Raw genomic sequence first — 27,556 nt, forward strand, 5'->3', positions numbered from 1 at the left:
ACACACACACACACACACACACACACACGCAGACACACACACACTTTCTCGCAATTTGGAGATCAGGGGGAAAAAGGGCGTTCACACTGGCATATTTGCAGCGGCTACTCATTCACATATATCTCAGGATTACACAGAAGAAGCAGCGCTGGATCTGTCCACTGGAACTTTTGCATCACACGAGATAGTATTAATCTGGGGTTTTTTAATCCCTTACACACACACGCACACACACACACACACACACACACACACACACGCACATGACTCTCCAAACAGCTGGGGGAAGAGAGGGAGTAGCTCAAAAAGCAATTGATTACAGCTGCAGAGGTGGAGAGGGGTTTGTGGACTTGTGTTTGGGCTGGCGCTCCCTGTCAGCAGGGAGGAGGTCTTCACAGTTTGGGCTGATCTTGGAAATGTAGGGTCAGTGCCAGATAAACCACCAAGGGCCCCCAGGCTTCAGGGTTTGTGATGTAAGTGTCAAATTAAAGTACACACCGTTTCTGCAGTCTTAGCTGTGATCTGAATGAACTGGCTGGTGAACATAGTGGAGCTAAAGAACCGGAGCTGGTGGAGACCAAAAGCAGAGCTAAAACGACCATTAATGTTGGATTTAGATTCATCAGGCGGACAGAAACACGTCTCCAGCGAAATGCTAATGTTGCTCTGTGGACCTTTAAATGAAATATTTATGTGAGTGCTGTGTTTACAGCTTGTTGCACTGACCCCAAGAGTCAAAGAAGATCAATCCATGCTGCTTGTGTTGTTGTTGATGTTCTCCAACTTAAATTTCTTTGCTCTGGTGTCCAGTTTTGACCAAAAAAGCACCCAAATCGAAGCAAACACCAAAGACAAATACTGATTTCTTAGCAAAAATAAAGTCTAATTTAATTCAACTATAAGCTTCACCACTGACATCAATTTTTTCTACCTTGAACATGAGCTCTTGGATCACAGATCTTGTGTTTGAAGACACAATATTTAAATTATCAGGGGAAATACATGGATATATTTATGTGTAACTACAACTAATTGTATTGTTTTGTTAGTCTAAATAGTTTTTGTTCTGATGTTATACTTTTTTGGGTTAATAACTATGACTGTGTAAAACGGTTTTAATGAATTAATCAAAATTTGTTTTAAAATCATCGTTTCTTAAATGTTTCAACACTAAGTAACACACAAGCTGTTTGTTATTCCACAACGAGACTTTTATTTTCAGTGTTTTGTTTCATTTAGTGTCATCACTGAGCCTGAGGTCACTTTTACTCTTTTACATCTCCTGCTGCTGCTAAACAAACTGAGCTTCTCATCATGTGACATTGTGCAGTCTGGTGTGCAGAAAACCTCAACAGAGCCCGACTGTGCAGCAGGGATGCTTTCAGATGTACGATTAGACGGCTAATGAAAAATGGATCATGTGATCGTTGGCAGGTCTGTCTTTGTAAGACTGTCTGGCACTCAGATTGATAAGGCACTGGGTCAAACAGGTGTCACTGGGATTGCTGTGTGTTTGTTGGGGGTGGTGGTGGTGGTGGTGGTGGTGCTTGCTGGTGTCTGGGCTCTGTGGCACGATAATCCAGACTCTCATCCTCCCTCCGTCGCAGGCGATCGGCAGAGTGAAGCAGGGCTGGATTATCTGTGCTGCTGCCTTAATCAAACAGCAGCTAATGGACTGAAGGCCACTGTGACGACAAACAGGGTAAAGTTCACTACAATCACTGCTCATTCTTTCATTATCAGTTAATTATTGAACGATACTGCGCTGATCTTCCTTCAGTATAAACAGGGTTGTAGTACATGGAGTTCCTGACATGAGCCTACTGGCCCGTCTTCGGCCGTGAACCCAGACTACATTTAATTTACACAATTGAAACCCTGTGATGGGAGTCATGGATTGAGGCACTGCACGATGCCGTCATGATTGGTTGTAATTATCTAATAAGGCCAATTTGGATTTCAAGAGGACATTAAGGCCGACTGTATCCAGACACAGCTTTATTTTATCATAGTGTCATACCCAGACGCTGGACGAGTCGTTCATGGAAAAACTTTTTCATCCACACATGAAGTTTGACAGATCTGATTTTAAGATGTGACAGATTTAGATGAACACACTAAATATAGCTCGGAGGATCCATCTTGGATCGTGGAAATACCTTCAAACTGTCCAAAGCTAGTTCAACATTTTGTGGCAGTCCAACATCTTTCAGTTTGACCTGATGGTAACAGTCGGGGTATTTAGCTCATACTTCCACCTGCATGATCTGAAAGGAAAATGCAGTTTCAGTACCTGTTTTTAAAATCTGGAGGGTCATAAGAAGGTTTCTGTGACAGGAAAACATTTCTTTATAGCATATAAAAGCTCCAGACTGAACAGTTTTCAGCCTCTGAGTCTTAATTATTACTCAAATAAAACAGTTTTAAGTTAAATTGTTGCCAGCACAGCAAACAGGACAAGTTTGTACTACTGTTTGCGTTTTTAAGAAGACATCACAAAATGTTCAGGTTGCATTTTCCTTAAATTTTAACCCCTGTGTTTTTGTGCCAGTTATGTAATTCCAGTTGACAATATTCATTTAATTTAAAGCTTTGAGTCAAAAATATGAGAACCAGCCTTAAAAAACCCAACATGTATAATATTATGTGTATGTAAATTCCTTTAAACGCGAGGAGTCCTGCGTCCTCAGTGGCAGCTACAGGCCTGCATATCACGCTCAGGATGAACTCTCGGCACACACAAACAAACCTGCGAACTTCAACCTGAGGACTTCTGACAAACATAAATGAAAGCGTCCAGTGCTGGGAGCTACAGCTAAACCTGTTTGTTTGGAAAACCAGAAGATAACCAAACGTCACTGACACAGAAAGACCTCATGTTAAGGTTTCCCTCCTGGATTATCTGTGCTCTTGGCTCCATCTTGTGGTGCTTTGCAGCCTCCTAATCCCATCAGTCAGAGTTTAACGCTGTAATTGAATCAAGGATGTCTGAAAGCATCCATTCATATCTGTCTCTCATCCCAGCGGTCCAGCAGTCCCTCCGGAGCATTCACTAGCTGATCCACTTAATGACTGGCTAAAATTAGGTCAGTGGGTTAAGAAAATGGACTGTAGTTAAATTCCTTTCACGGCAGAGGCACAGCTGAACGCAGAATACGACCACCACAGCTGGAGGAAGAACATTCCCTCACCAGCGATCACTGATCCAGCTGTGGTAATCAGACCAGATAAATCATTAACAGCTGATACCTACAGTTCACATTATGAGACCGAACACTTAAAACTATATATAAGGACTCAAGAGCTTAAAAACAAAGCTTTTAAAATAAGAAAACATGAATGTCAACCAGTGCGTTTTGGTTGCAGATGTTAACACAACAGATAGCCTACACAATTTCTTTGTAGTGATGGCAGAAATATTCATACTACATGGTAAAGTTGGAGTACCACACTGTAAAAATACTCCATTACAAGTACTATATTGAAAATGTTACTTTAAAAGAGTATGTTAAGGCAATGTAATTAAAATATAAAAAGTAGTAAGTAGTAAAAAGTATAAAGTTGTGTATATATTTTAATATCACTAATGATTTTACTGTTGTAGCTGGTTCAAGTATTTTACATGATGTTGGTAGCTCAGTCAATAAAAATACATATTCTGTATACGTTTTTCATTTAGAAAGTAACAAGGATTGCTTAGAAAGAAATGAAGTAAAAAATATATATAATGAAATATTTCCCGCTAAAATACAGCGAAGTTCAGGTATAAAGGAGCATAAAATGGAAATACTCAAGTCCAAGTCCCTAAAATTTTAATTAAGTACAGTACTTGAGTAAATGTACTTAGTTACTTTACAAAAGTGTTTTGGTTTTACTTTAAACTGGGTGGCTTGTCTGTAAACCGTATTTCTAGCTCTGAACTCCCTGACAGGGTGATCAGTGAACTCAACTGAATTTTTTTTTTTTTTTTTCAGTATTTAAAAGTACTGAGATTTGTACATTTTGCTTTAAGGGTATAAATACAGCTAATGGATGAAAAACTGAACGATATTTTTACCCTGATTTACTTTGCTGATCACCATCGCGCTCTTGTTAACTGCAGACTTACTGTTTTCATTCTTAGCTTCTGTGCACTCGAACAGGGAGAAAAAGAAGAAGACAGGGAAGGAAAAGACAAGAAGAAGAGGACAGTGGATGATAACATTTATTTGCAAATTTGAACAAATGAACAGGAAAGAGTGATATATGATTTACTATAAACAAGAGCAGGACTGTGGACAGCTGTGTTCCCTCATGGCGTCTAGTTGGCCTGACCGGAGTGGCAGGGTGGAGGCGTGTAGGTCCCCTCCTTCACCATCTTGTCACGCTGCTTACGGATCTCATACAGTCTTGCGAACTGCAAGGAGGAAGAGAAGAAGAGATGAGTGGTGAGGACCCAGAGCAGGACGGACAGACAGACAGAGAAAATGAAGTCATGACAGAGAACGTTGGGCATCCCTCCACCATTCTGGTTCTCTTTGCCTGAAGTCAAACATAAGAGTGATGTCAACATTGTCTTTTCACTCCTTTCACCGTGTGTCACTGTGAGAACTGAAGAAGAAGAACAGCTCCCTACCCTCCATGCACATTTCCATCCAAGATGCAGGCAGTCCTGTCAGATACGGTGTTGTGGATTTCAACTCTGCAGCAAAACGCTGTTCAACAACCAACATTTCAACCATAAAACACCTCCAACGGACATGAGGTTAACGCATGAAGTGGTCTGAGCCGACATTCTCCTTAAATCAGCACTTCGTCCCGCTTCATCTCCATCATGCTCTGAGAGAAAAATGTGGCTGACGAGCAAATCAAGGCGCCTGGATCCAGGGAAGGAAGTTCCTGCTGCTGCAGCACATTCACAGCAAGTGGGCAGCGCATCTGTCAATCTCTCCTCTGCTGACACACACAGCGCTCAAGACCGGCCTCAGTTTGACTCTGACAGTATTTAAAGGATTAGCTGTGGGTGCCATTTTTCTGTTTGTCATTTCTCATTAGTTTTATGTTAAACTTCATGTTAAATTTCTTCTTGATACATGCTCTCTTCTCTTCCTCCCTGTGAGGAATCTGCGCAATTAGTCAATTAAACACTGCTGCCCTCGCTCGTTGGCATCAGAAATACTAGTCAGTTTAACTTATTATTACAGCAGAAAACGCGTGTAGTGATCACAGATACACTGATGAGTTACTTATGGATCAAAAAGCTTGGGAGAGAATCACTCTGATACAAATGCTGTTAAAATAATTTGCTTTTACTAACCCAGTAGTCCACTTAAGCAGTGCTTGTTCTGGGTCAAAATAGGGACAAAGATTTTAAAACTATAGTAACTCTTTTTTCTTTCCTGCCATGATACTGTACTTTGCCTTGTGGTAACCTGCCTGCTTCCAGCGGCTCCCTGAAGATGGCGCTGTGTGCACACTGAGATCATGAGAGGAAAAAGAAAGTCATCAAGGCAGAAACTGCTATAAATGTAACATGGAAACCACTGGAGGGTTTTAGACGTTTGAATATCCATTAACAATATTAGCTTTAGAGTAGCTCGTCCAGAAGGAGCTTTCTGCTTCATGTCCACTGACACAGTGGCTCTGGTGTTTGCTGGTTTGTGGCCATAGTGAGTAAAAGGCTGCTTAAAATCACACAACTGGCAAGCAAATGCCTTTTGAGGGGTTCATTTGTAGTGTGCTCCACCTCTCACAGCAAAGGAGTTTTCATGTGGAGTCCAGCTGTACTGTTTCATGCAGCTATACTGCCATCTACTGGACTGGGGGAGCAGAAACACAGACTGTGTGTAGACTAAAGAAAAACACAAAACACATGATTACAATACTCTTCCATTTACAGTGATCAGTTTGACCCGAACAGACATGATCACTATAAGCTGTTTTTTAATTATATATACATTTAAATAACAGGATAGTGTGCAATGTTCCTATTGCATGGCACAAAGTTCCAGACATTTCACTGGAAACTGAAATACAATTTGGTTACTGAAGAATGTGAATTGAACAGTTTCAAATGGCTCTGCTGTGCATTTTTTCAGTGTTACCCTTTTACATTACATTGTTCAATTTGGACTGTTTTCTTACTTTCAGACTAGTGGACTAGGCGAAGTTTAAACATCAGGAAACCAGTGCAGTAAGATGATCGTTACAGACTCAGTGCTAGTGGTATTTTTTGGAAATTTCTGCATTTATGTTTGTAAATGTAAATTTTGTGCTGCAAGCTTGCATATACATACTTGCAAGCTGAACATTTTCATTTCTTCCTGAAAACTCCTTTGAGTCGGGGAGGAGGGGCCAAGTTTGTCCCAAGTCACAAGCAGTCATTCCTCTAAGTTCCAGGCTGCGGCCATCCCAGCTGTGTTCACAGCATGTATTTTTGTTGCCTGCTGGCATACTGATTCTTTTTTCCACTGTAGTGCCGAATAATAGTGAGTGAGCCCAGCTGTAACATGCACAATATCGAATTTACCAAAAACGACATGGCTCTGCAGTATATGCACCTTAGTTTCTTAAACTATGGCCCAGCAGTGAACACTGTTCAGAAATACTTTATATTTCAAAAGCTGCCAACTGAACACAGACGTCACCGAGTTCCCACTCAAACACTTACCGTCTTGCCCCTGTGCATGCACTCGTAGAAGTCCTCCCACTCCAGCTGGCACTCCCTCTTGGCGCGAGTCTGCCCAATGCCGTGGGAACATTCAACCCACTCCTTCTCAAAGGCATGGCAGCGCGACGCCTTCTTTTCGGGCTGCTCTCCGCTCTGCAGCAGCAGCCAGCGGTCCAGGCCGAGGCCAAGCCGTGCCTTCAGGTCCAACAGCGGCATGATGCTAATGAAGGAGGCGCGGGAAGGGACAGAGGAGAGGAAAGCATGATGGATGAAACAGGATGCGGTGGAGAAGACAGAGGAAACACACAGGCAGACCAAAGAGAAAAATTAGTCTTGAAAAAATGGCAATAAATAATCCCTTAATTATAGAGCAGCACATTTTTTAGACCTCAGAGTAAATCACAGATCTCCATTTGTTGCAGTTTCCAGGACAGTTTAAAGGAAATGTAATCTTTCAGCCTTGTGATGTTTGAGGGATCATTACTCTCAGAGTATATTCTCTGATTTTTTTTTTCTGTATTTCAAAACAAAATCTGACAAATGGACTGACTGAAGGATGGAAAATGGTCCGGGCTTTTAGCAGGAAAACAGGTTTTTGTCTATATGTACAAAACGTAAGAGACATAATGATGTTTAGTGACTGCTGATACACTTAAACACAAACCAGAGGTTATGCTAAAGAGTGCAGCCTGACAGAACAAAAAGACTAATAACTTGTTGTCATGGCTGTCCTGACATGCCCAGTAATCTTAATTACAAAGCGTGCAGTGCCTCTGCTTCCTCATTTAAACTGAGATGGCGTACAAATTCACTTATTGTTGAAATTATGACGTATACGAAGAGTACATGAACTACATTATTTGACTGCTTTCCTATCTCTGCACACACTCTTTCCTCTCCAAAGTTTGGCCCCGAACAATGACTGGATTGAGATGCAAAACAAAGCTAATTTGCAGGAATGTGTTAGTTCATAAACAAGCTACAATAACGCTCCAATATATTCTTTTTCCTTGATAACAACTGCTTAACCTTAAGATTAGCCAGCTAGCTAACCGCAGACAGCTAGCTAACGCTTAGCTGTAAGCTAACAGCTAGCTTTCTAACCTCCGTAAAAACAGCCCTATGTGAACGCTTTATATTTTTCTTTTAAGTCAATATATGCGTACATTAACTATAACCCTCCTCCAAATCTGTCCCCAGGTCAGCTCTTTGCTGCCATGCACCGTTTCAGACAAGATTTCGAGTCTCCTTCAATGACAGCCTGGTCATGCTAACGACAGGCCGCTGTTATCTTACTCTGTTTACAAACTGGCACATTCTACATTTTATTGAATTAAGTGTCGCGCTGCTTAAATGCCGATATCAACCACAAAACAGATGTATTTACCGTGTTTCCTACAGTCCACTTTAACCTTCTTCCGACTCAACGCGTTTCGCTCTACGGCGGACCACAACACCGCCGTAAACTGACGTAAACTGTGTCGTAAAGAGACGCGAAAGACCTGTGAGCAGGTTCTCTTCTTCGGCGTTTTCATTGTTTTAACGGCGCATTACCGCCGCCTACTGGATTAGACTGTGACTAAATATTCATTGAAACACGACAAAAACTGCAATTTTATGATTCTTTCATTCTATATGTATAGATAATTCACTGTCATCCTATTCTCTCACAGCACTTATTGCATTCACCTCACCTGAAGTAAACATTAAAACTTTTATTATGTACAACATGTGAAATATTTAAAATAATGAAATAAACTACTAGAACCAATTACTATATTATCTGTGTGGCTGTAAAGAGTTTTTGAGGAATTCAATTGTTTTCTTTACAACATTTTAAATTGTTCATTTAAAGCCTTTGCACAAATGAATCAACATTTAGATGTTTTAGGATTCTGTGCATTTGATCAGAGGTACATTGTTTGGATTGCTGACACTTAATCGAAGACAGATGGAAAAAAAAAATGTTGTGCTTAAAAATTGTGTTTGACAGAGAATCTAACGGTTTCATGTGTTTTTCTCTGACTCTGAGTGCAATTAACAAACACTGCTTTGGTGCAACATCAGATTGTGTTTATTTTTTCCCCAAAGGTCCACAAGTTGTCTTTCACAGTCCTGCATGTACAACCCCACACAGAGCAGGGCTTTAACAGTGACAGGAAATTCACAAACAATATTATAACACTTAAATATTGCTATCTATATACTCTAAAACCTTTTCAAATAAGGACAGAACCACCTGTGGTCTTAATGGGACATTTCCATTAACACTCACACTCCGTCCATGGTACATTCGTGTGTTTTCTCACAGGCAGGCAGGCAGGCAGAAACAAGTGATAAGTGCAGACCAAACAAAGCACTGCCAAGGTATATAAGCAGCTAAATCCATAAAGCTACTCTGAGATGAAAAAGGTTCCCAAGTTGAGTCCTCGCAGATTGAAGGAAAGCTTGGTTGAAAACCTTTTTAAACTGAAGCACAGAGGTGATACAAAGCTAAGAAACAATTCAAGCTAGTGAGTATGATTAAGAAGAGCTTATCGGCATTGATATTTGAAGTGCTTGGCTCCAAAAGTGAGACTGACTTTCTTAAAAGATGATTAGTAAGACATGAACGAATGAAGTAAAATATAAAACAAATAAGATAATTAGTCCTTGGATCAGAAATTTAGTAAAAAAAAATAAATACACCTTGGATGCCCTTAAAAATACTGAATGATCAACTTGACAAAGCATTTCTTTTAAAAAATGGCTGTATGAATGTTTTGGAGCCAAACCCTTCTTTAGTTACATCCAACATAAAAGGCCTTCTGGTAGGTGATTTATTTTGGTTGTACCACAGACTTTTGTATGCAAATGCAGTAAAGTAAACTCATCCACAGCAACAGATGACGAATCAAAAAAAAAAAAAAGAAAAGAAAGATCAATTCAGATAAAGTGCACAAGTGCTCATTCAAAAAACAAAGTGGGACAAACAAGTACATTCATCAAGAGTCCATTCATACACACACTCACACACACACAAACGTACAAGTGGGTCAGACAGCCAAAACCAGTCAGGTGTGTGTCAAACACTGGTCCAGTCACGTGACACACACCAGAACCAACCAGTGAGAGAGTTCTGACAACGAGCAGCGTTGCGTCAGGCGGCCAGTTAACGGCGAGCGTTTGTTCGCCGTTTAGCGGAGGAAAATATTCAGAGCTTCAGATTTAGAAAGTGATAACAACTTACCAACTACTGTGGAATTTATGTTGCATCTAATTATCATCTTATCATTATCGTTATATATTTTGTTTCTAATCCATGACACGTCCTCAGTTAATACATCTGAACCTAAATCTAAGTCTGAAGTTGCACTGCTGTTTTAATATGTGGAACCTTTGATAGAACTTACTGTAAATTCTAGTATGTAGACAGTTTAAGCACCTGAGGATCGCTTTCCACATCTGTGCAGAATGAGCTGAAGGGTGGTACTTCTTCATATAAGTGAAGATTTAAGAAGAGTCATCTAAGCAGCTAAAATTGTAGAAAACCTGCATGAGTTTTGGTTAGTGAATTTTTGAGGTTAACATTCTATTTATAGAAGTTTCTACTTATGTAAGTTTCTCAGGTGGTTGTTAATGAAATGATAAATGTCTGTTGGATGTACGTCTCAGTGAGACAAAGCCAGCTTTTATACTGGACAGCTCTTAATTGGAATAAAATGGCTTCTCTTAGTGCATTTCACCAGTGTCTTCTGGCCACGTCATTGCCAGAACTCAATCACTTATTTCTGTAATTTGAAACTTATTTTTTGTCCCCATGTCCATCCTCCCAGTCCTCCTCCTTCTCCTCCCAGTCCTCCTCCTCCTCCTCCCAGTCCTCCTCCTCCTCCTCCTCTTCCTCCTCCTCCTCCTCCTCCTCCTCCTCCTCCTCCTCCTCCTCCTCCTCCGTGCAGGGAAACTGAGATTCAAGTGCAGCTTCATCCTCTAAAGTAAACTGTCACCAGTGTAACAGACACTCACTGCCCTTTCAAACCTTTCACTCAAGGCATGGCTCATGCAGACTCATGCACACGACAAATAATAAAATTTCAAGGTCGTCTGAATATAAATAGAGAGAAAGAAGAAAATAAAGCCACAATAGTTGAGTACAAAGTCCACATTCATTCACATGTTTTTATAAACATCCGCTTCATCCCCAGGAAACATCTGTTTTCTCAACAGTCCCTCTCCCTCCGCTGTGCTTGGTGACATTTCACCTTATTTCATAATGTCAATTTTGCAATATTTCTTGTGGAAAATTTGTACCTCTATTTTTCCTCTTTCTTTCTTTTTTCTTTTTCTTTTTTTGCTTAAGTAGCCAAGGCATTTTGCACCAAGGAGTAAACATAAATCATCATCTTAGAAATCTCAGAGGTAGAACCCTGACAATTTACTCAGTGAGGAGATTGACAGGTAGATAGATAAGACAGACAGACCAAAGTAAACAAACGCAGTCTGTGTTTAAGACGGTGTCTGTGAGTCGCAAAAGCAGCAAACCAGAAATGCTAAAGAAAAAAAAAAGCTATGAAGTAAAGGAGCTCAAATGTGAGTGTTGGGGATTGGTTCTTTTTTTTTTGTGCAATCCTGAGAGCTGCCGTTCTCTCAGACGTAGAGGATGACGTTACTGTCTGTGGGACAGTGAAGGCCTTCAGGGGGGTTCAGGGCTCGGCAGGAGGGGGCCTGGGGCTGCTGTCCGGCCGCCAGGTGACAGCTTTTCGGGTGGGGCGAGTCACAGTCGTCGGACGTGAGCTCTGCGATGTCATCGGATTGAGTGTCCGACATCTCCAGGTCACTGCGGATGCTCTCCGGTTGAGCCAGGGTGACGTCTCGGAGCCCCTCCCTGATTGACGCTCCCGGTGACAGTCCCAAAGCCGAGCCAGACAAAGCCCCGCCCCTTCTGGAGCTGCAGTCCTGAGGCTCCTCCCCTCCTGAGACGGTCGCCATGGCAGCAGAGCCAGGGGGCGGGGTTAGGTCCTCTTCACTGGTCAGGCAGAGATGGCTGGGTTTGGTCTCGATGTCCACCTGGATCTCCAGGTTGGTGCACTCCCTGCAGAAACACGTGATTCACAGCAATCAGCGTGATGCTTCCCATCAAATGAACGACTGACCAATCTGCAGCCTGACAACTAACAGAACTCTGCAATAAGAAAATGGAAAGAGAAAACTGGAAGCAGAGAGCGATCCAAGACACCACAGAAGAAGACAAAAGTGTCACCTGTCAGGTAGTGTGTAGGACGAGATGATGGATCCGGCCATTCCACGAGTGCTGGCACAGTCGCTCCCGGCTCCCAGGCTGCCTGTCTCCCTCTGGGCTGATTCTTTAGCCAGCTCCCCTGCCTGCACCTCCAGCCTGGAGGAGGAAAACAATCATACTGATCAATAACAGCGTGTATCAATCCAGAAGAGCAGAAAGACAAACCATTAAACAGCATTTGCACTGCGGATGGACCACGACACAACCATGACACATACTTTAAGAAGTTATCCACATCAAATATTTATTAAGATAAGCAAGAATATCTCAGCGTGGAAGAAATCTAAATTCATCTTCTTGTGAACAACTTAAACATGAGTGACTTCATCTCTGTTCCTCACCTGCTGTACTTGCTGGTGCGAGTCCCCAGGGCGCCGCCCGCCAGGGTGTTGAAGTGGGGTGTATCACCCAAAGCCCCGGGGGCCACGGAGAGCCCCTCGCTGGGGGAGGTGGTGCTCAGACCGCTGACCGCCCCGTCCAGACTGCTCTCGCCGAGGCTCGGGGACTTGAGGGCTCGCCATGCATCCGCCACTGCAGCATCAGACAGAGAATTAAAGTGGATGTGCAAAGGTGGACTTTGAAGATCTGGCGCTCCACTTTGCAGGAAATGTTTTAATCAGTTTGGGGTCCTCACCTGTGATTGGACCATCGTCCTCATCAAAGTCAATCCGTACCCCTCGTCCCTTCCCTCTGCTGACGCCACAACCTCCCCCTCGACACAGAGAGATGGGTACCACTCCGTACACGTAGGCCAACATGATGGGCACGCCGATACCTGAGAAAGGACAGACATGATGCTGTCAGTGAAGACGCTCTTCCCTGTTCCAGCTGGTGCACGGCAGTGTGTGCTGACACAGATAAACAAGCTGAGCTCGCTTGTGTTTTGCCTTCAGCCCGAGAGATTCACATTGACAGCCTTGTCGAGTGTCTTACCCACGCTGACAGCTGCGATGACTGGGGCGGTGATGATGGACAGGGCCACGCCTCCTGTGATGGCCAGGTTCCTTCTGTGACGAGACGACTTCTTCAGCTCGTAGTGGGCGTGGATCTGTGGTGGAGGAAGAGGAGAAGAGACGGTCAACACACACCTCAAACACTCCAGAACTAAAGCTGAACGTGGGCAGGGGTGGGGGCTAAATGCTGGCATGGTTTTGGTGAGATCAGACTTCAGGTGAGCTCCAGTCATTGTAACTGATGTATAATGGGTACAGTGTGATTTGGTTTTACTTTTCTGATGAACATCTCTGCATTCATCCATCAGCAAAAGCTATAAACAGCGTAATATTTGTGTTATTTATTACAGATTGCTTCATTTAGCTTGGAGCATGAACAACCGGGAACAAAGAGATAATTTTGATGTCTATATTATTGCATTACCAGAAAGGCAAATGAATACATTCTTATAGAAAGAAGAATATGCATTCTGGTGTACACGCCATCTTTATTTCCTTCAGACTCCATTAAAGCTGCAGCCAGGATTTCAGAAAAGTTGTGAGTTGAGTCCAAATTCCTCCAAAAAGCTGCTGTTTTTAAATTTTTTTCACATTTTCTGTGTCCGTGTGCTGTTTCAAAGCTGTCTCCACACTGGCAGGAATGTTGCTTTTCAGGAAACCCCACTGTGTTTTAGGCAAATTTAAAGTATATAAACTCGTCCTTGAAAAACCCAGCGTGTGTAATTTGTGTGTATTTGTAGAATGTGAGGTTGTTAAAACCCTTAAATTCTCAGAAACAATAGGGAGGACACGACCTGTCTGTCTCCAGTGGCGGCTTCTGTCTTGGACTCTGTGTAACTGCTGGTTAGTGGTGACAGTTTCTCACCAGAAACAAGCAGCACAGTCTACAAATACCCACTAAAACTAACACTAACTACAAGTTTCCACACACAGGCACAAAGAATTCACACAGTAAAAAACCCTACAGAAAGTTTTCCCTGCCTGGACTCATTATGAATCATCTTTGATCTACATTTTACACACAAACCGATTTCTTTTAAACAGAGCTTCTTTTGAGAGAACAAAATGTGTGTCACGTCAAACAGAAACAAGGCCGCTTCAGCTCTCTCACTACCTGAACTGGCAGTGAAAGACTTCCTGAAAAGACTCAGTCAGTAATTCTCTGGAACACTTTAACACAAAGGAGACAAACAGAGTGTGTGGGTGAGCTGCTGTTTCTCACTAAGGCTGCAGTTGATCTAACTAGTTAACCACTTCCAACACTTGAAAAGTGCTGTTTTGCTGTTCTCCACAAGAGAGCGCTGCAGTATGTTACTGGGCATCGAGAACTCATAGTTTCCATCCTCATTTAATCTCCTTCCTCTTGCAGTCATTTGAAGGAACATTGTCTTGAAGCACATGCTAATAACAACCAACTTTTTAAATCTACTTTAACATGATGGGCAGCTGGAGAGAGAGGAAGACGTGCAGCAAAGGGTCCAGGCTGGAATCGAACCCGGACCACTCTGCCAGGCGGCTGCAGCATAACCAACTTACAAATATGACAAAGCCATGATGCACTCACGTTTATCTGCAGGCTTTAGAAAGCCCACGTCATTACATCTACGATTGCTATGCTGTAATATTAAATAGACTTTAGATCAACTTAAAGCTGGAGTGACTTTTACATTTAGTCACAGTAAAGCTCTTCACAAACAAGTTCATGAGTGCTGATTAAGCCTATCGCCGCCAGGTAATTCTCTGTATTTCTCAGTATTACCGCAGACAATGACAATGGCTGACACCCAAAGTGTCCACGTCCATAATTATGCACAACTTTAAGCCTTAATATAATTCAAAAGAGTGAGTAATATAGAAATCATCCCCTGTGCAGTTGTCATGAGCGAGGAATTCGCTAAAGAGACCAAAACAAAACAAAAAAAGTGTTTATTTCTGCTGTAAAGTTGGACATTTTAATATGGGGGTCTATGGGGATTGACTCACTTTTGGAGCCAGCCTCAAGTGGCCATTTGTGGAACTGCATTTTTTGGCACTTAGCATTTTATAATTAAAACACTTGAGGTGCTTTAATAACTCCGGGGCCATAAATTTAGATAATTTGGACGTTTTCTAACTTCACCAACAGCCCGTCTTCTTACTGTTGAAGCGTCAGTCTGTTCTGAGGTCAGCGTGACTGCGATGTGAATGGAAACTGTTTTGTGGTTCTCAAAAGGAACTGAAAGTATTTTGTGACATTTCTGACAAAAGTTCAGCATCGTGTTAAAATGAGGGCAACATACTGAAACTCAGAAAAGGTTCTCGTTCTGCAGGGCTGTAAATTCCAGAGAGCCACCAGAGGAGGACTGTGAAAGAGTGACTGTGGCAGCGCTGTAAACTATTTGTGTGTGTGTGTGTGTGTGTGTGTGTGTGTGTGTGTGTGTGTGTGTGTGTGTGTGTGTGTGTGTGTGTGTGTGTGTGTGTGTGTGTGTATGTGTGTGTGTCGCCACAGCTCTGCGGTTTTCCACTTCTGGTTTGTGCAGCAGGGTGGACGAAGATGAATGTTAAGCAAACTGACCATAAACATTAAAAAAAGTATTTCACACAGTGTGAAAGACATCTGAGCTGCAAAAAAGCTGGCGTGCATCTTTGATGTTCTTAGAATAAAAGCAAAAAAGTGCAAGAGGAAGATTATGAACACATCAAAGACGTTTCATAATGCACTTCAGTTCCTCTTAAAAAGCCCCTTCACGTCTCTGACTTCTAGCCTTTTCAGCTGGATCCAGTTTGAAAGTGAGTTTTGGTGAAATTCTGGCTAAAAATGTGTGTTAAGTTACAACCAGGGAGGTAATTGTGTGTACATCAAACATCTGAAGAAAACACTCGATTTATAGCAGATTTAAACAGAATATAACACAAACCAGAGGGGCAAAACTAACTTCACTGACTAAAAAAACTTGTGGAAAACTAAGAAAATAAGCAACAACAACAGAAGCAGATCTTAATCCTGGTGAAAATATCAATTTCTCCTAAATCAAAAATCAATAATAAACATGCAGTCATCTGAATTTCTGTTCTTGCTCATCCTTTAAATCTTAATTGAGGTTTATTATATTACACTTTATCATACTTCCAGCTTCATTTTGCATTAATGTTCTGTCCTGTTTTCATGCTCATTCTATATATTTTATGTGAAGGGTTCGCTGCATGTGATTTCTTAAAGTTTATCGCTCTTCCTCACCTTGCGGCCGACGTAAACGGGGATGCCGATGACCATGGCGGGAACGGCGATGCCTGCGATGAGGGTGATGCCGACCGGAGCTCCGATCAGGGTGCCCAGCTGCCACAAAATCTTCTTCTTCCTGCTCCAAGGCTTCTTCCCCCAGAAGGTACAGCCGGATGGACTGATGGAGGGAAAGCAGAGGGAGAGAGGAGGAGAGGGGTTCCAAACCACAGAGAGAAAGATGAAGGAGTTATGTTGACAGTTACACGTTTGAAAAAGTCTCTCATGGAGATGAATTGGTACGTTTCAGCACCTGAGGTAGTGCAGGTCGGAGATCTCCTTCATGCAGAGCCAGCAGAACTCGCAGCCGCAGACGGCGCAGGTCATGTGATTGCAACTCCCATCATTCATCTTGATGATGTAGGCACCACAGCGAGGGCAGGGCTTGATGTCGTCAGCTGAGGAGGCAGGGAAGCACTTAGAGCCATCGCTCACATCGAGACCTGAATGGTTTGAATGACTTTTTTTCCTTTAATCTCCTTTTTTTTGTTAAAACGTTGAGGTGAGAATTCTTATTTTCTGTCTGCTTAAATTATTACACGTCCAACAAGTCAGTCCAAAAAAATGAAAAACATCTTAAATGTAAGAAAAACTCTAGAAAGTCCTGCTCAGTTGTTTTTTCCCTCTGCGGTTGGCGTCAAACTCAAACCTCATTAGAGTAATGGATCGGACAATCGCAGCAGTTTGTCCTCTGATGCTTTTTAAAGCGAAGAAAAGTCAATTCACTGTGTGTTGAGTTGTGGACGCTGGGAACGCTCTCTGCTCCTGAAAGGGCATTTTAACTTGAAGTGACTCTGGCAGATCCGTGTGTGTGTGTGTGTGTGTGTGTGTGTGTGTGTGTGTGTGTGTGCTCTGTATTCTGCTGACGGGACTCAACACACTCTCTTGTCTCTCTTTCTTCCTCTCCTTTCATTTCTTCTTCTGCTCTTATCTTTCCTCTTCATCTCTCCCTCCCATTTCTTCTTTGTACATCTGTCTGCACCCAGCCGACTAAGCAGCAGGTGTGAACAGACAGACAGGCAGACAGACAGACAGACAGACAGACAGACAGACAGACAGACAGACAGGCAGGCAGGCAGGCAGACAGGCAGGCAGGCAGGCAGGCAGGCAGGCAGGCAGGCAGGCAGGCAGGCAGACAGGCAGGCAGACAGACAGACAGACAGGCAGGCAGGCAGGCAGGCAGACAGGCAGACAGGCAGGCAGGCAGACAGGCAGACAGACAGGCAGGCAGGCAGGCAGGCAGGCAGACAGGCAGACAGACAGACAGACAAAGAGGGAGCGGCCTGGATTTTTTTATGAGTCAGTCTCAACCTTGCGGATTGTTATCAGTTCCTCTGAATTCCTGGCAGCGAGAGACAGACTGGATGTGGTGAATCAAGGAAAGACAGACGAGGAGGACTGACTAAGGACAGCTGGAGGGATTTAGTCAATAGATTTTTAATCAAAATGGAATTAAACAGGCACTCGTATCAGGATGTTTGCACGCACAAGCTCGGATGTTTGTAGAGATTTCAGTGTTTGCTCTTATCATCACTACAAGTGTGTGAACGGACCACCTCAGCATTTTATCTTGCAGATAATCAGATGTAAAGATGGATACAACTGTCATTTCTGTGCTGTAAATATGAAGCGATAGCAAGGAGACAGTTAGCTTAGCTTAGCATAAAGACTGGGAACAGGGGTAAACATCGAAGCTAACTGTCAGACATGACAGCAGCATCAGTCTTCACATTGAATGCTCTGCAAGAAAACAGCACAGCATATTTCCCTAAATGTCAGAGTATTCATTAAAGGGACGTTGGAAATGAATCTGGAGGTAATTTTAAGGCATTAAATTCATCAAGACATTAAACCAATTAAAATGTTTGTGAGACATATTTTGTTCAATTTTGTCAACACAGATTACGATAAAACAGACAAACAGCTGCTTCAAAATGAACATGTGCAATGTGTTATAAAAATATTGTCATTATTTTATGACAATAATGTGACATTTGAAATAATCTCTGCTTTCTAATTGTGTTGTTTTTATAGCCAGCAAGTACTAAAATGTATGTATGTACAGATTTAGAAAATACTAAATGACATTAAAATACTACTGCCCATAAAAATACTATTGCCAGTGTGGCATGTTGTATTGCACCTGAGAAATGCTGTTTCATAGAAAGAAAGAAGTCTTCCCGGATCAGTTTGAAAGGTTTCGTCATGTTTTTTCACAACAGTCCTGAAATACAGTTTAAAAGTGTTGCATGTTACAAAAGTGGCCTGAACTTGAGCAGCAGTGTCGCTGTTTTCTGCTGCGCCCAGTTTGTAGGATTTAGTGGCATCTAGTGGTGACTGCAACCAGCTGAAAACCCCTCGCCTAAAAACATGAAAGGTGCTCTGTGGAGCCAGTGTTCGAGGGGCTAACTGACTAAGAGGACTAAAATGGAAGCGCAAAGCACTTCAGTAAACGACTTTATCAATATGGCTGTCTGACAATCAGACCTAGCTTAGATAGAGAAATGTTGTGGTGATATTTTAAAATGCTGTGTGACAGGACGCAGGGTGCCGCAGTCATGAAGCTTCAGAGAGGAGACTCTGTGATATAAATAGTGTCTCATGCTCGGGTGAACGCTGCACGCTTCGCCCAGTGGTGGGAACGCTGGGGAGTCAGTACAACAGACGCGAGACGAGTTTGACTCAGTGCTCTGACAGACGGAGGAGGCTGACGTGATAAAGACTGACAGAGACAGAGACAGGGAGTTCTCAGAGGTGTGAAAAAAGTCGGAAATGCTGGGGGAGAAGATTTTATCTGTCTGTTTATGTCTGCACCGAGCACACAAACACACACACCTGTGCGCAGTGTGTGAAGTGTGTAGCTGCAGTGTCTGAGCCAGACTGTGGTTACTTCTGATCCGCTGGCTCTCCAGAGGTGTGTGCGTTTCCCTGGTACTCACCGGGTCCCTGCTCCTGTGTGTAGCTGGGTGAGTGGTTGCTGTGGGTGTGCAGGGACTGCGCCCTCTGCTGGCGGGCCGAGTCGCAGGTCTGGTTGGGATGCCAGGCCTGTTTGCAGTGGTAGCAGAACTCGGCACCGCAGCCTTCTCTGCGACACACCAACCTGGGACAGCTGGCACAGCCCGAGGCGATGACAGCAAATCTGAGAGGAGGAGACGGACAAAGAGAGGAGTGTTCAGCGATGCGGCGACTGAAGAGCTCAAATTATGAAGTCAGAAAAAAGACATTTGCTGATTATTTTGAGGCGATAATTGCCAATCAGCATTCAGTACACGAGAGCTTCACACTGACATTGAAACAAAAGACAGTGAAGTTAGAAAGTGTTTTCAGAACTGATGATCACACTGAGGATCAACCAGTTGGCTGCTCCACATCAACCAGCGTGAACATCTGGCCAACACCAACATCTAAAACCGTGGGGGCAGCCAATCACAGCTCGTGAGCTCAGCAGAGTTCTCAGCCTCAAGGTGGCGCTTGATAGAGGAAAAGTCAGAGGATCTTTAAAGCCAGGATGAACCATTCTCTGGACGCTGTGGATGTCTTCACCAAATTTCATGGAAATCCATCCAATAGTTTTTGTGATATTCCCACTTTTTACCACCGTTACCAGCCATACAAACATAATGAAGACGATGATGAAGATGATATTATATACAAAGGCCTATCAAAGCCACCAAAAGTTACACAGCCTGAAAGCTCTCTGTTGGCCGAGAGGAGAGAGAGCAGATCTGATCAATGGAGTAATCACTTAGTAACGACGGTGAGAGAGGAGGCGAAAGAGACGGGATGAGGTCAATCGATATGGATTTCACAAAGTTCAATACAGAGAAAGGAGACGCAGCCGTGAGGAGGCCTGTAAATACAGCAGCGATGGAGTCCTTCTGAGTTTATAAACAAGACATTAAAAAGGTCGAACCAGCAGGTAATTCAGGTGACATTTTAACTCGCATTGAAGGGAAATGTTATGTGGAGGAGGACAAAACAACCCAGATTACTGTGCATGGATTATTTTTCTATGCAAGACGGTGAATCATGAGAAAACAGCGGAAATGTTCAGAAATATGAAGACATCCTCTCAACAAATTGCTTGTTCTTTGACCTGCGGTCAAACAAATTTCATTGAAATTTCTTACGTTTTTGAAATATTCTTCCAACAATCAGACGCACCAACATCTAATATAAAGTTCTCTAACATGGAGGTAAAAACCAACGAAGCACAATCGTTTTCACATGAAAAAACATATCCTCAATGCCACTAAACCAGTCTAATCACTCCTTTGTTGTGTGCTGAAGTCAGGCCAACACACTTCTAAGCAAATTATGTTAAATATAGCAGAAAGAGTGGCACTTTGTAACAGTGAGGACAAAAAAGGCAATTAAAGAGAGGGGGACAGACTGAGATATAGGCTGTCAATCACTGAAGCAATCACAAAGCAGCCAGTCATCAATTATTGTCACCAAGCTAAGTGGGAGAAAACACGTTGGAGGAGTGATAACAAAGGCAGGGATCTGAACATTTTATGGTTGTTTTTTTTTACCCTGAGAGACAAAGACGACGTCAGTTTTCTGCATGTTAGCCGGGTGTTCAAGTTAAACTCTGCAAAGGAAGAGGAGCGGTGAAGAAGTGATAACATGACAAACTTGTAATTGCTTTGGCACGCCTCCAACATGCCGGCCCCAACACGTCCCTCATTACCCCCTTTTCAAATGCCGCGTCAGGCCTGATCGCAGGCCGGAATAAATTAACGAAGCAGTTCGCTTTCTCAGGACAAGACGAGACAAGAGCTGGCATTCCTGCAGAGACACTTCAGCCTGCATGTGTGCACATTCAGACGTCACGGCTGCCTCAGAACACGGATCTGCAAGAAGTAGCTTCAACTGTTATGATGGGACAAATTCTTTTTAAAAACGATCCACGCTGTTTACAGCAGGCCTCAAGGGTCAAATTGTCACTAACTCGACACAAATAACTGCACGAACTTTGAATTCAGCTGCCAGCTTTGCAGTTTGTTGCAACATCAGCACTCTGGTTCAAGCTCGCCTAAACAGAAACAGAACAGCGCGGTTTCAAATGAGTAATGAACAAGCTCTTCACAAGACAGCCTATTTCTTAACCATTTCCCTTTTCTCAAAGCTCACAGTCGCCGTCATGTGAAAACCCCATTTTCATCAGCTTGACCCTCAAGTTCTTGTTTCCCATCTGTACTTCGGTGCCCAGCACAGCACATGGTGCAGAGTCTGTTTCTGCCACGTCACTCAGCAGTATTTCCAGCAAACTAAATACTCGCAACAAATGTGCAAAAATAAGTCTATAATGCTTAAACTATCAGCAAATTATTACAATTAAACACTGTCCAATCAGTAGATGCATTCATATCAGAGTGCAGTTACAGCCATCCATTGTGTTTGCCTTCATTACATCACAAGCCAAAGACCCCAGGTTGCTACAGTGTGACCCCACACACCTCCACACACATCAGAGGTCCATTACAGCTCGGTATTCTGCCTGTTTCTGCAGGAGAAATCAGATTACTGCAGCTCATTAATCCCGTGCATCACAGGCTCCTTTTCGATGAAAACAAACAGATGTTCATGTTTTATTCTTGAAATGCATCACAAATCTGCGATAGCTCATCTTAAAATGTGATGTAACCATTTGCAACATGACGTTCAGTAGAATTATAACTGAAATAATTAACACACATCCGGAAATCAACATGCTTTCCTGAGGAAGCTGACTCTTCACTTGTTGAGCGGTTGTCGTCATGCCTCACTGTGATTGGCTCAGATGTTCCAGAGCTATGAGGCCACGCAGCCCGTGAGGCCTTCATGTACCACTTCATGTTTGTTGTTGCACTAACAGTGAACAGCTATCTGCTCAGTGAGGCTGGTGAATGCTAATGCTAGTATGCTAATGCTAGTATGCTAACATGGGCGTAATGGCAATGCTGTGGATGATTAGCGGGGATAAAGCATACCATGTTCACCATCTTAGTATAGCATGTTAGCATGCTAACAATTGCTAATTAGCATAAACCAAAGTTTAGCTGAGGCTGATGAGAATGTTAAGTTTTAGTTTTGTGAATTTTGACCTCATGATGGCGCGAGATGAAACGTTTAAGGGATCACCACTGCCGTTACAATTCATCCTGAGGTGAACCAAAGTGTCTGAACTAAATTTCATGACAATCCATCGATCACCTGTTGAGACGCTACAGTCTGGATGAGCTCATTAGACAAACCAACAGACACACATTACAGCTACAGCTACAGCTAACCAGGCTAAAAAGCAGCCACAGCAAACGTGTGTCAGTGCTCTGCATCTGACTTGTTGCGGTACAAAGAACATGTTGCCAAAACAGCTTTTTCCTGGGAGAGCAGCACATATCAACGCTGTCTCATGATTGGTGGATGTGGGTGCGGTGCTGAGAGCGATTTGTGCTGACGTTTCTAGGATGGGAGAGGAAAAAGGAGACAAACAGAGAAGGACAGAGATAAAACAAAAGGACACAGGGTAAGAGGGGCTTTTGAGAGATGGAAATGTGAAATACAACATAGTCAGGGAAAGAGATGGAGGAGAGGGAGGAGAGGGAGGAGAGGTGGAGGAGTTGTGATTGCTGACGTGCTGCATGTTGACAGGAAATGTGCACAGACAGTCCTGTCAGTGTTCAGCTCCACCAAGAGCCACCTGGGAATCCTGCTGAGCCTGTAAATGCAACCTTACCACACACACACACACACACACACACACACACACACACACACACACACACACACACACACACACACACACACACACACAGATGATGCTCTCTAACTGCAGTCTGTATTTAATGCCACGATGAAGTGAACGTGCGTCAGTCTGACTCAAAAACACAAGCGCTGATTACATGTCAGTCAACAAGAAAGGCACAAAACAGCACGATGACACGCGTGCACGCCGAGTCCAGAGCGAACGTATTGATCTGTTTAATTAACTACTGTTACCCATAGCAACGCTCCCTCTAAGTCACCATAGCAACTGACAGCCAGAGGAGACGGCAGAGGGACTCTCTTTGTTCTGACTGGATCCTCGACCTGACAGTCGTACAGGCCGAGGCCTCATTGGCTGGATGAGAGGGGCAGGTGAGAGGTGAGCAGCTGTGCTGTGAAGACGAGAGGTCAGAGAGATTTACTGCTTGTGGATTTTGTGGATTCAAAGTGGATGATTTTCATTTTTTGCAGGGAAAAAACTGTGTTTGTTTTGTGTCACCTGGAAAAAGTTTCTGTGTTCGTCGTCTTTTCTGACGCTTGTCGAGGTTTCTACGTGCTCGAGGTGGTCCGGCTCTCACCTCATTTCACTCTTTGGTGCACCTTGATTTTTCTGTCCTCGCCAGATCAGCTTCTGTAGGTGATTCATAGTGGCCCTAAATAAACTACACTACCCAGGGGGCCTTTGTGACACACACCTGCCTGCCTCGTTCTCACCTGCCTGCTTTTCTCTGTCAGCAGTTAGTCTAAGTACTGTAGTATTGACCTTATAATGTTGGCCTGACTCTAAAGGGCACGAAGGGAACCCGAACAGAGGCAGACGATGGCAGGACGATAAAACACGGTGATGCTTCGTTTGTGCGACACACTGAAAGTAGAGGGAAGAGAAAGTGGCAGGAATACAGTGAACTGAGGGCAAACTGGCCTGATACACTAAAGCCAGTGTACAAAGTCAGTTATTTTTTACTCTAATAATTCAAACGGTTGTCCCGTCGGTTAAATAAAACATAAATTCAGGACGTAATACTTAATCATTTGCTGATACACAGACGAACATGTGAATAAGACGAGTACTGGACTTATCTTTCTCCATTCAAGCACTGATGTTCTCATATTTTAAGGTATTTTAAAAAATTAAAGCAGCTTTAATTGATTTTTTTTTTTGCCTCCCCAGGGACGGAGAACAAGGCGAAAGTATCACCATATTATCTCCTGATCAAGTTGGTGTCGCAAACGTGTTGGCAAACAGTTCCTCATTTACACCTCCAGCAGACACAAAGCAACATTATCATTCATTATGAGTCGTGTTTATGTCTACCTGATGAATCTTAAGTCCAGTATTCACTCTGCTTTCAGCTCTGTCAGCTCCCTCGCTGCTAAACGCTCCACTGTGTTCTCGAACTGTCTGTCTGCTGTGGTGGCGTACAGAGGGTTCGATGGAAACAAGAACAGTGAAGCTGCAGGCTGTCATGTGATCACTGTAAATATGAAAATACTGGTTTGTCCATTCCGGGCTGTTGTAGAAACGTGGTGGTGCAACATGGCAGACTCTGTAGGAGATGGTCATCTGTAGGACATCTGTACTTCGGTGCCATGAACTTCAGACTTTTGACACCAGTCCTGCTGCTTACCTGTAAGGCTTCAAACGGTCTGGCTCCCTCATGTATCTCCAGCCTTACTGCTCCACAAACTCCATCACTCTACGTTCCCTCGATGCTGGCTACTGAACAACTCCTCCATTTAATGAGAACTCTTTTGGTGGTTGAATCTTTTCCCATAGAGCTCCACTTCTGTCGAATAATCTGACATACTCGCTTCTCGAGCTCTGCTGAGACACGTCTTGTTTCTGTCCACAATGATTTCTCCTGATTTCTGATTTTAACCCAAATCACTTTTCCTCTTGGCAAGTAGGTTCGATACCCCAAACCTGTTTATACTGTATGATCTCTGCTTTTAAAATGACTAATCTCAACCTTGTTCTCATATTAACTCCATTACATGTGTGTGTGTTTGTGTGTGTACTTTTCACGTAATGTGTGTTTTCACTGATTTGTAAAGAGCACAGACACTGTGTGTGATGTGCACTTTAAATAAACTGAAGCAGATAATTCATCATAAACTGCAAACAACCACTTATTTGTATCGACGCCTACTGTTTTGTAATGTATGAATCAAGATATCACTGGGATCTAAATAAGCATTTCCAAGAACTTTCCGAATGTGATCTTCTTTAACGATGCAGTTATTGACGCACAGATCGATGACTGGATATCTTTCAAAAAAGATTAATAAAACCAGGTCACATTTACATAACATTCCCACAAGTGGGCCAGTATGCAACACACACACACACACACACACACACACACACACACACACACACACACACACACACACACACACACACACGCACACACACACACAACAGGGCCATTCTCAGCTATAAACACTCAATTCTCTGTTATATTGAAGAATTCACACCTCTTGCACAGTTACAGAAGCTGTAGCTACCAAGTGTGTGTGTGTGTGTGTGTGTGTGTGTGTGTGTGTGTGTGTGTGTAGAGAGAGCTGCGTCTCTGTCTCCAGCCTGGGCTGTTTGCGGTGAATAATAATTTGGATTTAGTCAACTTGTCTGATTTAAAGAGGTGGTGAGTCACTGAAGGCGTCAGACGGAGGTAAACATGTGGGTCAGCAGTCAACCTCTGCTCCTCTGATGCTGCTTATGCAAACACACACTTTGGTTTTAGTTTATTTTTATCAGGACATTACAATGGCTTAAATGAATCCCTTGTGTGCTTATCTCAACCTTCGTAACCTACATGACGCACTGCATCCTGCACCCGAATGCATCCCCAGCTCCTAAACCTGAAGTCCTTACTTCTGTCTGTGAGCGCCGGCTGGATACTGAGCACGATCACACAGTCCACTCAGCGCAAAGCACCACAGAGACATTAACACAGCAAATAAAGCAACAGTTAGAACAGCAAATCAAACAAACACGATGCTAATAAATAATAATAAATACGCCTCTCGAGGTTCCTTTTCATCCTCACTGGCAGTGAAAATGATCCAAACTCGCAGAGGTTTTTTCAGACACAGTCTTCTTCTGAACACACAGTCGCTCTTACAGAAACAAGGAACTGTAAAAACAGAAATGGATGTTGGCTGTCACTCAGTGCTCGCATCGCTCTGACAGCGACAGCAGAGGTCTGACACACTACAGAGCGCTCACTACAGAGTCAGCTAAACTGAAGAAGGCAGACTGGAATTTATTCCTCAGAAAAACACGGATCTATCAAAGCTAGAGTTATTGTCACGTCTCCACAATAAATCACAAAATGACGGTCAGATTTCTACTGTAGCGCGTGTTGGTCATTCATGGTCCCCACAGGTTGAACCTTAGAGTTTTACTAACTTCCTGGCTGTTATCACGAGGCCAAAATATTCATTTCTGCAGAAGAAATATGAAAATCAAAAGAGCAGATATCCAAAAAAGTAAAAAAGTACATTAAAGTGAGACAACCATTTCGCTGCTGCTGGTGGCCTACAGTGCGTTTACTTCTTTGTTCTTTTTATAAATCAAGTTTATCTGTGGTAAAGTGGAGAAGAGCGCTAACGTTAGCCACTTTATGCTTTAGTAAGTAAGTCTGTAGCCCCAAAGCATCAAAGTGTATTTTATTTCTTATGAATATGAGTTTTTATTTGTAAGAGAAAAAACAGTTTTAGGCGCTTTAATGACAAACCTGTGCCACTTTAAACACTGAGCACGAGTTATCTCTTGATCTAAAAGGCAGGTTGTGATGACATTAGCTGATGATATTCATGCTCCAATGTGGACAAACTCCTTTGATTCTAATGATCCACTGTCTTTCCTCTCGTACTCTACCTTAGGACAAAAAAACAGCAAGCTTCACGGCCGACAGACCTGCTGAATGTTCCTGAACGTATGCCTGAATTTCAACCCATCGTCTTTTAAAATACCTTTTATCAAGTGGTACGACGCACAGACACAAACAGAGATGCACACATGAAGGCACATGCAGACAGATTTATGCAAAGATACCACACAGACGCCACGGCCTTCCCCTGTGACAATACCGGTATTACTGAACAAAACCACAGCAGAAAAACATCACTGAGTATCTGCGTTCCTCCTTCACACACACACACACACACACACACACACACACACACACACACACACACACATACACACACACACACACACACACACACACACACGCACACACAGCAACACAAACACAGTGAATCACTCTTGCTTTCTATGATGAAACAAACGCCTCTCATTTGTTCCAGAAACCTAACGAGAGCCGCTCTGCCTCCGAACCCATCTGACTCTCCCTCCTCCGACCGCAGGGCGAGCTTTACAGCCCTCTAACCCAGTTACAGTTTCTCGCCTCCACTTTCACATTCAGCTTCCTCGTGAAGGAACTCTAACAGAGCAGATCATGAAATGCAGCCATTTATGGGGATTCTGAAGCGATGCTGTTCACGTGAAATCCGGGCAATTACAGCAGAAAGAATGAAGAAACAAACAAAAATCAACTGAGCGAGTGATGCACCAGAGGGAGAAAAGGCTCAGCAGGCAGAGACGAGCTGCTGCCTGATGATGATGATGACAAAACAGCCTTCCTCCAGACTGAAGACTAATG

At 43.2% G+C, this 27,556-nt stretch overlaps 2 protein-coding genes across 2 annotated transcripts in view; both read right to left on the reverse strand.

Annotated features, from left to right (window-relative positions):
* Positions 1 to 4,186: 4,186 nt before the first annotated feature.
* On the reverse strand, positions 4,187 to 8,129 carry ndufs5 (NADH:ubiquinone oxidoreductase subunit S5). Its single transcript, XM_070984638.1, has 3 exons — positions 8,037 to 8,129; positions 6,650 to 6,869; positions 4,187 to 4,396 (listed from the first exon to the last, which is right to left on the reverse strand). Exons 2-3 carry the CDS (start codon positions 6,863 to 6,865, stop codon positions 4,301 to 4,303), a joined length of 312 nt encoding a protein of 103 aa, XP_070840739.1. The 5' UTR covers positions 6,866 to 6,869; positions 8,037 to 8,129; the 3' UTR covers positions 4,187 to 4,300.
* A 2,849-nt stretch (positions 8,130 to 10,978) lies between these two features.
* Positions 10,979 to 27,556, reverse strand: part of rnf19b (ring finger protein 19B) — a 32,742-nt gene continuing 16,164 nt past the window's right edge. Inside the window, exons 3-10 of the mRNA XM_070984637.1 lie at positions 19,076 to 19,275; positions 16,390 to 16,534; positions 16,095 to 16,257; positions 12,858 to 12,972; positions 12,559 to 12,699; positions 12,266 to 12,455; positions 11,886 to 12,020; positions 10,979 to 11,717 (exon numbers count right to left, since the gene is read on the reverse strand). Of these exons, the coding sequence (XP_070840738.1) occupies positions 11,273 to 11,717; positions 11,886 to 12,020; positions 12,266 to 12,455; positions 12,559 to 12,699; positions 12,858 to 12,972; positions 16,095 to 16,257; positions 16,390 to 16,534; positions 19,076 to 19,275 (1,534 nt within the window). The 3' untranslated portion in view covers positions 10,979 to 11,272. The remainder of the gene's footprint in view (positions 11,718 to 11,885; positions 12,021 to 12,265; positions 12,456 to 12,558; positions 12,700 to 12,857; positions 12,973 to 16,094; positions 16,258 to 16,389; positions 16,535 to 19,075; positions 19,276 to 27,556) is intronic.

Source organism: Chaetodon trifascialis, chromosome 17, assembly GCF_039877785.1.
Source record: "Chaetodon trifascialis isolate fChaTrf1 chromosome 17, fChaTrf1.hap1, whole genome shotgun sequence".
Classification (NCBI taxonomy): Eukaryota; Metazoa; Chordata; class Actinopteri; order Chaetodontiformes; family Chaetodontidae; genus Chaetodon; species Chaetodon trifascialis.

Excerpts from the sequence above, each read along its gene's own strand:
- ndufs5 (XM_070984638.1), bottom strand. The coding sequence starts at position 6,865 with ATGCCGCTGTTGGACCTGAAGGCACGGCTTGGCCTCGGCCTGGACCGC. Across the intron at positions 4,397-6,649 it reads GCATGCACAGGGGCAAGACG|TTCGCAAGACTGTATGAGAT; the intron begins GTAAGTGTTTGA and ends TCCTCCTTGCAG.